Here is a 13,051-nt window from a genome sequence, read left to right as displayed (position 1 = left end):
AAGAACTGAGTTTTAATGACAGATTGAGTGAAAGGTTTCCCAGCCGTGATGTCAGCGACTGTGTGTGTGTTTTCTGACGGGATGGACACATAATTCAGGGCAAGAGCGGCTCTGTAAAAATACCCTGAGATCCCGCAGGTCCTTTAATGGATTCTGCAGATGTTTCTCCTCGGGAAGCTGAGGAACTGAGAAGCTCAGAGATAATATTGATCGCTGTCTAGTAATAACAGTGTGTTGAGTGTGTGTTGATTAGCCAGCATAAAGACGAGGTGAAACCCTTGGAGAAACATATCAATTCATCTGTCTATTTGAAAAAAAGAATAAAGTTTACATTTATAAACATTTCAATCTTTATTGCAAACTTAAGGATAAGGCTGAAGATTTAACACGTACAGTACATAATTCAGTTATCGAAACAGGCATATCTGAAATTTGCAAAAGTTGTAATATCTTGTTGTGACTGTAAGGCACCAAAAATAATAACTTTTTTTTTTGCAGTTGAGGTAAATGTGAAGCTGCCTTCAGCATTGTTTGGTCCTCAGAGTTTTACACACTTTTCTAGCAACGCTGTGTAAGTGTCAATGCTACAGAAAGACATTTTAAAAGAGTTTCTATTGAAAGATTATTTCAAGCTCAAAGTGGCGTGAAGTGTGCTCAGTATAATGGTTTAAGAGTTAATACAGAATTCATTACGTAGTAATGTAATAGAGAACAAAAAAAAGACAAACAACTCATTCTTGGAGACAAAAATTAGTCAAACAATTTAGAGTTTGGGTCACATGATTTGTTTATGAAGCTGTAATGCCACCTTGTGGAAATCCTCTGGAACTGCAGGAACTGAGCTTCGAGCTGTTGGCAAATAAAAGAGACTGAGTTAACTAAAGTTCATTTATCAGGCAGTATATTCAGTCATTTGAACTTTTTTGCATTCTTTTACCTTAAGACAATCATATATTAAAGTGGTCCTTTTATGCTTATTTACATGTTCATCTTTCTTTAGTGTGTAATGTTGCTGTTTGAACATCAAAAATCTCTGCAAAGTTTCAAAGCACAAAGTTCTTCTCTATATCAGTGTGTGTTTCTGAACTCCTGAAACGCCTCCAGTGTAGTCTTGAGTTTCTTCCGGGAACGAACACGTCACAATATTCCTCATTTAAATAATTAATAAGCAGAATAAAGGGGCGTGGCCTGGTTGAGTTAGTTAGTAGTGTGTTAAACTGGCGGTTATGGTAAGGGGCGGGACATTTCCCAAACACACTTGAAGCGCTCGACCAATCACAACACACTGATCCAACCGACCAATCAGAGCACAGTGTGCTTTTCAGAAGGAGGGGCTTCATAGAGACAGGAACTAAACAGTGGTGCGTTGTTTCTCATATAACGATCTAACTCGCTGATTAACTGTCATAGTACGATGCAAAAGACTTTGTAAAACGGTATAATATGTCCTCTTTAACACGGCAATTCAGGACACTAAGACCCAGAGATTTTTCACACTGATTCTGCTTGGAAATCTGTTATTCTACAGAATGGATTTTTTTTAAGCATCATTCAAATAGTTTGTATCCAAACTGGCAGTATGACAGCATGATTATGGACACTAATCATTAGTAAAAAATGGCTTATTGACACTTGCCTTTTCATCCAGTCAAGTAAAGGAGCAGGAGCAGGATCGGCATCATTGTAGGATGTCAAACACTCAGTCTGCTTCCTTTTTGTATTTGACAGGACCTTGAGACACAAACAAATGTTCTTTTAGTCAAATAAAAGACACTCTTCTAGTTGCTCTCTTAAAGTGCTGTGGTAATTCTGATAGTAAAGTCTGGCTGGCGCTCTAAAACCTGTTTGGTCAAGGAGTGACTAGATTAAGAGATCCTTCACATGTTGACCTTGCTTTTACAAGTTCAGGATTATCCCTAGAAAGCATTAAGAGCGTGTGTGTGTGTGTGTGTGTGTGTGTGTGTGTGTGTGTGTGTGTGTGTGTGTGTGTGTGTGTGTGTGAGAATGTCTGCATTGCGATTTTAATGTACAAAACATTCAACAAAAAAAGAGGTCGAGTAAATTAAAGTGCAAGAACTAGTTACCCGAATTTCCCTTTCAAAGAATTTCAGTAAAGTCACAGAAATCAATTTGGCTGTATAGAAAAATTCTACTTTTACATCTACTTGTGCGTATCATTAACTTCCTTAAAGGAAAATCAGTCCAGCTCCACTCTGTTTTAAACTTTCTAACCCCTCTGAAGGATCCATCCTCTCCCATAATGCACCAGGATTCCTCTTTGACCTTCCCAGGAGAAGACCTTCATATCTGTCATGGATCAGCTGCAGGTCAGTTGGCCTATTTTCTCGGATATAGGTGGAAGTGTTCCTTAACAACATAAAACATGATTCCAAGTTACTGTAAACAACTCAGTGACGTTGACTTCACTTTGAATATTTTATTAAAAATACATAAATATGACATTGCATAGGCTACACTACCGCTCAAAAGTTTGGAATCATCAGGATTTTTTATATTTTTAAAAAAAAAGTCTCTTCTGCTCTCCAATGCTGCATTTATTTGATCAAAAACACAGTAAAAACAGTAATATTGTGAAATAACTGTTCTCTATTTGAATAGATCTTAAAATGTCATTTATTCCCGTGACATAAAGCTGAATTCTCAGCATCATTACTCCAGTCTTCAGTGATCAAATTTAATGTGTCCTTGCTGAATATAAAAGTATGAGTTTCTTTTAAGAAAATAAATCTTACCTCAAACTGTTTCAACATTGATAATAATCAGAAATGTTTCTTGAGCATCAAATCATCAGGGTTCCTAGTCTGGTTAAAACCAGACCATTCTCAGTAGTAACTGAGTTATGGTCTGGCAAAGCTTCATTAATAACTCATTTCCAAAGTGGCGTCACCAACGGACGTCGCTCAAATGCCTCTGGGCACAATTGGATAGACCTAAAACCAATCAGAGCGATCGTCATCGTGTAAAGCCATATGCTGCGTCCCAATTCGGCTAAGTCACACTACGCCATAAAAGTATGTACTCTTTTTGTGAAGAAAAGGTATTTACTTTTGAATGTGTAGCAAAAAAGTAGGCAAGCTTTGGGACATACTACTTCATCATCTTTATCGGACGGATCTGTCGCGTGCATCCTGTCACATACACTGCCCTGTCAATCATCTTGTCACAGTTAAAATCCTCTATTAAATCTAATTTCATTTCCTACCGTTTCGGAGAGAAATGTAGCAGCACATTCATCTGCCAGTGGGTCTTTCATGGAGACTGTCCTCATGTGTTTGCAATTTGAATATAATAATGCATTTAAAAGTTGCTGCGCTTCACCAACGGACATCACTCAAATGCCTCTGGGCGGAATTGGATAGACCTAAAAGTAAAACCAATCAGAGCGATCGTCATCGTGTTAAGCCCGCCCCAACGTTTCTGATTGGTGCCGTGATTTCGACGGATTAGAAATAGGCTTGAATGAGCTCTTTGCCAGACTACTTGCAGAGCTAATCTAAATTTGCCGGAAGTTGTCTGGGTTTTCCCAGGCTACAGTGTTCCCACACCTTGGTTAATTTAAAATTCAAGGACCTGTCATGGACTTTCCAGGTCCAATACCCTCAAATTCAAGGACTTAATGTGGGGACACATTTCAAGTGAGAGCAAGGTTACATCGTGTTACCTTGTAAGACACATTGTTACAGTTTTTATGTGTCAAACACAAATATGCTTTTTCATACGACAGAGATCTGATATTCTATTAGTCATATTTCTGTTTTGCATAAAACTGAAGAATATTCAGTACATCCTACACTGTATTTTAAAATGATCTAATATTAACTTTTGCATGGATTTTTTTTTAAAGAGCTTAGTCTCATGTTACCAGCCTATTTTCCACTTAACGTAATGCGTAAATGTTTACCTTTCTTTGTTCCTCACCCCCAAATATGCATCAATCGCGTGAAGCCATCAGTGAAGACCATCAAGGTGTGGCCTGCGGGGGCAGATTCCTCACTCCAGGAAAGGTTTCTACACACAGACTGGAGTATGTTTGCTTCTCAAGCCACCAGTGGCTCTCACACGGACATTGACTGCTACACCTCCTCTGTACTGGATTATATCAATACCACCATTGACAGTGTTACAACCCAGAAGCAGATCACCACATACCCAAATCAGAAGCCATGGATGAATAGGGAAGTGCGACTCCTATTGAAGACACGCAACACTGCCTTCAGATCAGGAGATGCACAAGCCTATAGCACATCCAGAGCAAATCTGAAAAGGGGCATCAAAGAGGCCAAGCACTGCTACAAGCTTAAGATAGAGGGACACTTTTCCAACGCTGACCCTCGGCGCATGTGGCAGGGCATTCAGGCCATCAGTGACTACAAACCCTCTCACTCCACCCCCGCAGCCACTGATGTCAACTTCCTGAACGAGCTAAATGACTTTTATGCTCGCTTTGAAAGAGACAACAGAGAAACTGCCACCAAGCTCAAATCCTCAGCTGACCACCCGCCGATCACACTCTCCTCCACAGATGTCTGCAATGCACTGAGCAGGATCAGCGCGCACAAGGCTGCTGGACCAGACAACATCCCTGGACGCGTACTCAGGGCATGTGCGGAGCAGCTCGCTGGGGTTTTTACAGACATTTTCAACCTGTCTCTTGCCCAAGCAGCTGTACCAACATGCTTTAAATGCACTTCCATTGTGCCAGTGCCAAAACACTCCAGCCCGAAGTGCCTTAACGACTACCGCCCTGTAGCACTCACACCCATCGTAATGAAGTGCTTTGAGCGGCTGGTCCTGGCACACCTAAAAGACTCTCTTCCATCCACATTGGACGCACACCAGTTTGCCTACCGTAGCAATAGGAGCACAGAGGATGCAGTCTCCATGGCACTGCACTCTGTGCTCACACATCTGGACAATAAGAACACTTATGCACGCATGCTGTTTGTTGACTTCAGCTCAGCATTCAACACTGTCATCCCAACTAAGTTAATAGCCAAACTTGGAGACCTGGGCATCAACACCTCCATGTGCAACTGGATTTTGGACTTTTTGACCAACAGACCCCAGAATGTTCGATCAGGCTCCAACTGCTCCACGTCCATCACACTCAACACTGGTGTACCACAGGGCTGTGTGCTAAGCCCAGGGCCGGATTAACAATTTCCTGGGCCCTGGGCAACAAGACTCAAGGCCCCCCGTAGTTGCTCCCCCGAGAAAATTTGGATTTCTCTGACCTACATATGTGCAATTTAGGACTTTTGAAGGCCAAAAAATTATAAGAAATAGGCTAGCTTTAAAACCTTGTCATTAGATTATTTGTCGATACCTGCTCTCTCCTCATCTTCATATTTCTTATTCTCTCAGTATTCTTATCCTGGCCTATTCTACCTCTCCTAAAGCTGAACTTTGACTGATAGTCTTTTCATTTTCGTCTGTGTCAGTGACGAAAATAAACATAGGCTCAACTGATATTTATACGTTTTATGAATCATTTTCTTGTTAATTTTAATGTTAAATGTTAATTTACTCAAGGCTATCAGGAAAGCTGTAGCCTAAGTCAGTATTGCCATTAGGAACCTTCTGCAAGCTTTGGGATTTGAAAACGTCTGTTTTTAAATGTTAAAAGTAATTTTAAATAATACAAATTATAGACTACGTTTACCGCAGTTGGTGGAATTGGCAGACGTTCCCTTAAGCATCGCGCGCTGTGGAACGCGTCAAAGCATTTTCAGGTATAATTATGCAGCATTAATGCACGAATGATTTTGAATGAATATTTTAATCATGTCGACATACAATGGTCACATAATGTTAAAACTAATCTTGCTATTGATATCTTTGTTAGACTACCGACCCTATAGAACAATTGTCCGGCTAATATCGAACCTGAAATGAACTTTACCGCGCTCAACCAGCGGGAGTGCATTTCACGAATTAGTAATCGCTGGCGTTCAGCGGGAGGAAAGTCTGCGTGAACCCGCGTAGATGCAGTTTATGCAGTGAAGACTGTAAAGAGTTTGATACCTGTATTTCCTACCTGTCAGGGCCCCCTAGATGCCATGGGCCCCTGGGCAAGTGCCCAGTTGCCCTAATGGTTAATCCGGCCCTGGCTAAGCCCGTTTCTCTACTCCCTCTTCACCTCCGACTGCAAGCCTGTGTACGGATCTAATTCCATCGTCAAGTTTGCGGACGACACTACGGTGATTGGTCTCATCAGCAACAACGATGAGACTGCCTATAGGGAGGAGATCAAGCACCTGGCCACATGGTGCACTGAAAATAACCAGCTCCTCAACACCACCAAAACGAAGGAGCTCATCGTGGACTTCAGGAAAGTGTCAAGAGGCACACACGACACCATCCACATCAATGGAATGGCTGTTGAGCGTGTCTCCAGTTTCAAGTTCCTGGGGACCCACATCTCGGCGGACATGACCTGGACAACACCTCCAGCCTGGTCAAGAAGGCTCACCAGCGCCTTTTCTTCCTGAGGACACTGAGGAAGAATCAGCTTTCCTCCACTATCCTGGTGAACTTCTATCGCTGTGCAATAGAAAGCATCCTGACCAACTGTGCTACAGTGTGGTATGGGAGCTGTTCTGTTGCAGAGCGCAAGGCACTGCAGCGGGTGGTGAAAACCGCCCAGCGCATCACTGGGACTCCACTACCATCGAGCACATCCAGAGGAAACGCTGTCTGCATCGAGCTCGCAGCATCCTTAATCCTCTCACCCAGCCCACAGACTGTTTTCTCTCCTGCCCTCCGGCAGGCGTTTCAGGTGCCTCCGGACCAGGACCAGCAGACTAAAGAACAGTTTTTTCCCCAGAGCTGTCTCTTTATTAAACTCTAACCCTCATTGATCCCACTCCCCTCATATACTGATTGACTCTCCTCTCCCTCCTCACACCTGCCTCCATTTTGTTATTTGCAATACTATAATGTTCATTTGCACTGCTGACTGTTATTATAGTAACAACTGTTTACATATGCATCTTGCACTACTACCTTGACTGGAATATGCTCAATTTGCACTGCCGACTGTTTATTTACAGTACCGACTGTTTACATATACATTTGCAATACCGTACTTTAACTGTAATATGCAATTACTTTCCACTGCACTTTCACTCGGATAGCTTCTGTCCAAACTTTATTTGCACTACTTTAAATCCATTGTTATACTGCTCATTTTAGCCTAACTTATACATATATCTATTTGTAAAATTCTGTTTATAGTAATAGCCATCTGTATATTATGCTCACATTCTGTTTATAGTAACAGCCATCTGTATATATATTCATAGTACATATCTATCTGTAAAATTCTGTTTATAGTAACAGTCATCTGTATATTATATTCAGTACATATCTAGCTGTAAATTCTGTTCACAGTAATAGTTATCTGTATATTATATTCATAGGACAAATCTATCTGTAAATTTTTGTTTATAATAGTATTCAACTCTATATTTATTCAGTACATATCCATGTTCTGCACTTATGGAACCACTGTATATCCTGCACTTGCTGCTATTGCACTTCTGGTTAGACCTAAACTGCATTTCGTTGCCTTGTACCCGTACTTGTGTAATGACAATAAAGTTGAATCTAATCGAATCTAATCTAAAAATGTGCGTAACTAACGTAAATCAAGCAAGCTAGTATGCATAGGCCACCAAGTGTTGGCAAAATAACATATTAGTGGAATAATACGGATTTTTTTCCAGAAAACTTCTTGCACAAAATAAATTCAAGCACTTTCCATGACCTGCATCTATGTGTGTTTATTTTCAAAAACTTTTTTATTTATTTTTATCCGAAGGATCATGTGACACTGAAGACTGGAGTAATGATGCTGAAAATACACTTCAACATTTATTACAATAGAAAAACTTCTTTAAAGTTCTTTTATAATAAGATAAAACTTCTTTATTATAAACTTCTTTAAAAAAACAACAACATTAAAATTGATTAAATATTTACAATTTGATTCCAAACTTTTGACCTGTAGAGTGTGTGTGTGTGTGTGTGTGTGTGTGTGAGAGAGTGAGAGAGAGTGTGTGTGTCTATATAATTATCACTAAACATATAAAATTAAATAAAAAAAGATCAGAGGAAGTGTATAGTGGGTGTTGTGCGTTCTCTCCATACCTTGAGCAGGACGGCAGAGAACCAGCTGCACCTCTGAAGGAGAAATCCTCAAACACTGCAACACTTGCTGTAGGGTCAGAGTTCACAGGCCAAATATCAGTTCAATAGTAAATATGGTCTTGGCTGACATCACTTTGATTGCCCAGGAAGGAATAATTGGACTATAATCAACAAATCCTGGCCCTTCACATGGTTTACGTTAATATTCCCATCATGTCTGTAATGGTTAAAGACAAGCTCTGGTTACCTGATAGGACAAGCCCTTCAGCGGCTGCCCGTTAATCGACAGAATGACGTCTCCCTCCTGAATCTGGCCACTTTCCTCTGCAGGCTGACCTGGGAACAGCGTTCTGATCCGCACGATGGAGCCACAGTCAAGGGACGTGTCCAGCTCTGAGATGAAGAAGCTGAAGCCCAGACCGTTCAGGGTCTTCTTAAGTTTCACCTCCTGAATGTTCTCTGGGGACGGAATTAGACACATTTAAGCCAGCCTTGTGGAGGTGACATCACTTTACCTGTGTTTGTGTAATCCTGAAGCGCGGTGGACAGGGCATCTGTGTGTTTAAGGGAATGCAATCTTTAAGACATTTCAAGGTTTCTCAATGATTCCAAGATTTTAACTCTTTCCCCGCCATTGACTGAATTATCTGGCTTTCCATGTTTTCACTGTTAAACGGTAGGGGGCGCTATTACACATCTTCTGAAAGAGAACAGAATCTCAGGATCTAAACACAGTCGAAGAAAAGCAGAAACAAGCGATATCATATGTAATCATATGCATATGTAAAATAACCCGATCATCAACATTTAACAGCATATAAATCAAAACTGCCTGTTACTGAATGAACTGTTGACCCAGGACGAGTGACAGGACTGTGAAGCTTTGAGTGTGTTGATGGACTCGATCTACTCCATCTGTGTTCTGATCATCGACCTGAATCCCATCCAGACGTTGTCTCTGACAAAAACGTGATTTTTTCAGCTTTTTGCTCAATTATTGTTTTTTTTTATGAAGCTTAGCCACATTCAAGTGTTGATAACAAAAGGAATCCATTAAGCTAGAATAAAAATAAATTAAAAAAAAGCAGAGGGTCTGTTCTTTCTTTTGATATTTTGCATGTTCAGATATTCATACAACAAAATATTCTGAGGGTCATGAAACTTTTGAGAAAATTATCAAAAATGCTGGTGGTGGAAAGAGTAAAAACTGTTATGAAACAGATAGTTTTTCCTATTGTGACGTATATCTGAGTGAAACGGCTTTTTGAAACAACAACAAATGTAGGGCGGGGCTTGATTGGATGGTTGTGGTTTTCTATTGGCTGATCTCATGTGAGTGACAGGTTGCCCCACCCACGTCATCAGAGAAGAGAAGAGATGCTGCAAGAGGAAGTTATTCTGATTCCATATTATTAAGGTACATTCATTTTAATGTGCATGTATAAATCATTTATGATAAATACTGCAATATTCCATACAAATATAAGAATTGTCAATTGAATTGAATGGACTCAGAGATTAAGGTTAACAAATCCTTCTGGTGATATTCAATATTGTAAGATGGTTTAAAAGGGTGATTTCTTTTTAAACACATGATGTGGTAAGTAGTCGTCTTTGCAATGCAAAAGCATTACCGTCCGACACAAAGCTGTAGTCTCTGGGCTTGACGCCGAAGGGTCTGGTCATGGTGATGGCAGGACAGCTGTTCCTCATCCCTGTGGGATTCGGTGATCGGACGGCGAGTGTGTCCCGTAACACAGGGTTTATAGGGCCTCGCCTCATCACAGAGCCTCCGTCCCGCTCCAGCACCAGACTCACCACCTGCACACACACACACACACACACACACACACACACACACACACACACACACACACACACACACACACACACACACACACACACACACACACACACACACACACACACACACACACACACACACACACACACACACACACACACACACACACACAACTATTATCACTATTATCAGTTCAGCTGAAGGTCAGGCTACAAAAACCATCATAAAACCAGTCCATATGATTTGTGTACCATATCCCAAGCTTTCTGAAGCCATGCAATAGCCTTTATTCTGTGAAAATCTTCCGTTTTTGGTCTTTTTTGTTGTTGTCACCATTCATAAACTGTATGGAAATAAGCTGCATAAATATTCTTCACTATTCTTCAGTTTATAGTGTTTCATGTTTTGTATCATATTTGATACATCATGCTTTTATGGATCATACAGTATGATAAAGTGAGAAATTTTGCTCGAGGAGAAAAAAGGGTGCCAAAAAGAACAAAAATATGCAATTTAGAGCATTTATTAATATATATCACCAAAAAGATTACATCCTGAGATCTTTATAACCGCATATCAGATTACTTCAATAAAATGCATATAAATATCAGTCATCAGACTCATCTATATATATATATATCTGCAAATAATGTTGTAAGATGATATTTAAATACTTGATTTAAATGATTTATGATCAAAGCTCTGTAGTTTAAATACATATAATGCAATGCAATGATGATTGAGAGTTAAACAAATAAACCTTCCTCAAAAGCCTGATGATCATATTTGGGACATTTTAACAAGATTAAAAATAAATAAAAAATAAATAAATAAGTATAATGATAATGTATGTATGATGTATGTATAATCAAGTAATCCAAAGTTGCTTCATTCCAGTAAGTGTTCATCTTGCAAGACAATATTAAAGTTATTCTTACATTTACTTCAATGAAGATTTCACAGCAAAAAGACACGTGAACCACGAGCTGAAGGAGGACGTTTTAACAATGATTCTAAAATGCATTTTACTTGCTAATAAAAGTTTGAAATATCCACCAGACGACAGAAGGCATGTAGTCGATTGTGTGAAAGTTTTGATCATGTCGAAAATTTACTGATGGGTTTACCGAATTCCTAGAAGGAAGCAGTGATTACAGCTGAGAGAGAGAGAGAGAGAGAGAGAGAGAGAGAGAGAGAGAGAGAGAGAGAAAGCGCTTACCTCGCCTGCTCTTGCCAAACATTCAGCCGCCTGCTGATCTGTGAATCCCTGCAGTCTGGTGCCGTCCACTTCCAACAGCCTGTCTCCTGACAGACACACACACACACACACACACACACACACACACACACACACACACACACACACACACACACACACACACACACACACACACACACACACACACACACACACACACACACACACACACACACACACACACACACACACACACACACACACTCATCATTCAAGTGACTCAACCAAACCGACGCATTCTTGCATCCATTTACTAAACTAAATATCAGTGCAGATCCATGACACTTTTCTCAGTCTCTGTAATGGCAGTAAGAACAGTAACATGCACATGTACCTGTCTGGATTCGGCCATCTTGTTCGGCCACTCCGCCAGGTACCAGACTCTTGATGTAAATCCCTCCGTAACGGAGACCTGTGTTCACTCCTCCCTGTGGATTCAGACATCAAGACACACAGTCATACATTTGAACTTCTTTTGATAAGAACCCCTTGTGAAAATAAGTGTGCTTGATTGTATTAAATGTGTACTTTTTAACTGTGCTTGTAGATAATATAGCCTACTATTAATACAGCAAAAGGCCGTATTTTAGAAGTCTTTTAGACACTTTTAGAAGTCACTTTGTAGAAATGTAAAATCTACATTGAAATAATTGTTTTAATACTTTTTTTTGTCATGCTATAAAATACACTTATTTTGACGTGCTGACTAAACACACATGTAAAGGCTTGATTACAGTTTGAACTGTATGTTTAACTTCATCGTTACAAATGTGTAGTAAATAAATGACATACAATTTTCAATAGAATTGGCATTAAAGTATATTTTAGTTTATCATGAATGATTGTCACTGTTCGCCAGTACACTTTAGCCATATTTCAAATACTTTAAGAGTAATTATAAAATGACATGTAAAGATTTACTTAAGTCCTACTGGGTCACTCTTAACTTCAACTCATTGCATTTAATATACATTTAAACTATAATACATTCGGTAACACTTTAATTTACAGTTCCACATGTACTTACCATAGTAACCCTCAACTTAGGTACTTTGTACTTTGTACAACCAAGTACTTAGGTATATAATTACACTATAACAATGACACCTTAAAATAAAGTGTAAACATACATTTTAATCGTTTTGTAATTAAGATGCCCTTAAGTGTCCAAAAACATTACATTCAGATCATACTTAATCGTTTCTTTTTACAATTATGCTAAAGTGTGCTTTTCACAAGTGACCTCCCAAGGTCATCATGTACAGTAGCAGCAGGCGAGCACAGAATAATGGATTCAGGGTTGGATTTCGTGTCTGACGGGACGGCCTTCCAAACTCACGGACATTTAGTACAAAAGCCTTTCAAGCTACTTAACCCCATTTAGACAGATTAGCCGTAGCATGTATAGCCCTGTGCTTCCCCCTTCCGCACGTTTATATCCAGAGTCATGTGACCACTCTTTCTCTTTGCCCTTTGGCAGCTGATTCTGTTTGACCTTCTGTGATACTACTGACCCGGTGGAGTAGCAGACGTACAACAGCTAACTCAGCTTCACCTGTGTAAATCATTTCGGTGGTGCTAAGGTTGGCTTCTCTGACAAAAGAAAAGAAGTTTGCTATTAGCTTACTTGTTTTAAACTATAAATATAAGAGTATACATTCTGTCTACTCATCAGAGATATAACTAAAATTATACTTACTTGGCTTATATGGACAAGTATACAGAAAAGTCTAAGTACATTTGGCCTTAATTAGTGCTTAATTGATTAAGATATACTTAAGAAAAGTACAATTACGTATTCTAAGTATACTTGGCAT

General features: G+C 39.7%; 1 protein-coding gene across 1 annotated transcript in view; it reads right to left on the bottom strand.

Moving 5' to 3' along the window:
• Window positions 1-503: 503 nt before the first annotated feature.
• The window catches only part of frmpd2 (FERM and PDZ domain containing 2), a 47,169-nt gene continuing 34,621 nt past the window's right edge, over window positions 504-13,051 (bottom strand). Inside the window, exons 23-30 of the mRNA XM_082152089.1 lie at window positions 11,569-11,662; window positions 11,196-11,281; window positions 9,807-9,993; window positions 8,420-8,631; window positions 8,173-8,239; window positions 2,233-2,367; window positions 1,637-1,731; window positions 504-849 (exon numbers count right to left, since the gene is read on the bottom strand). Of these exons, the coding sequence (XP_082008215.1) occupies window positions 2,318-2,367; window positions 8,173-8,239; window positions 8,420-8,631; window positions 9,807-9,993; window positions 11,196-11,281; window positions 11,569-11,662 (696 nt within the window). The 3' untranslated portion in view covers window positions 504-849; window positions 1,637-1,731; window positions 2,233-2,317. The remainder of the gene's footprint in view (window positions 850-1,636; window positions 1,732-2,232; window positions 2,368-8,172; window positions 8,240-8,419; window positions 8,632-9,806; window positions 9,994-11,195; window positions 11,282-11,568; window positions 11,663-13,051) is intronic.

This window comes from Leuciscus leuciscus (assembly GCF_965113295.1).
Source record: "Leuciscus leuciscus genome assembly, chromosome: 21".
NCBI lineage: Eukaryota > Metazoa > Chordata > Actinopteri > Cypriniformes > Leuciscidae > Leuciscus > Leuciscus leuciscus.
The sequence above is the reverse complement of the archived record's forward strand: the minus strand, read 5'-3'. Positions and strand labels throughout refer to the sequence as shown.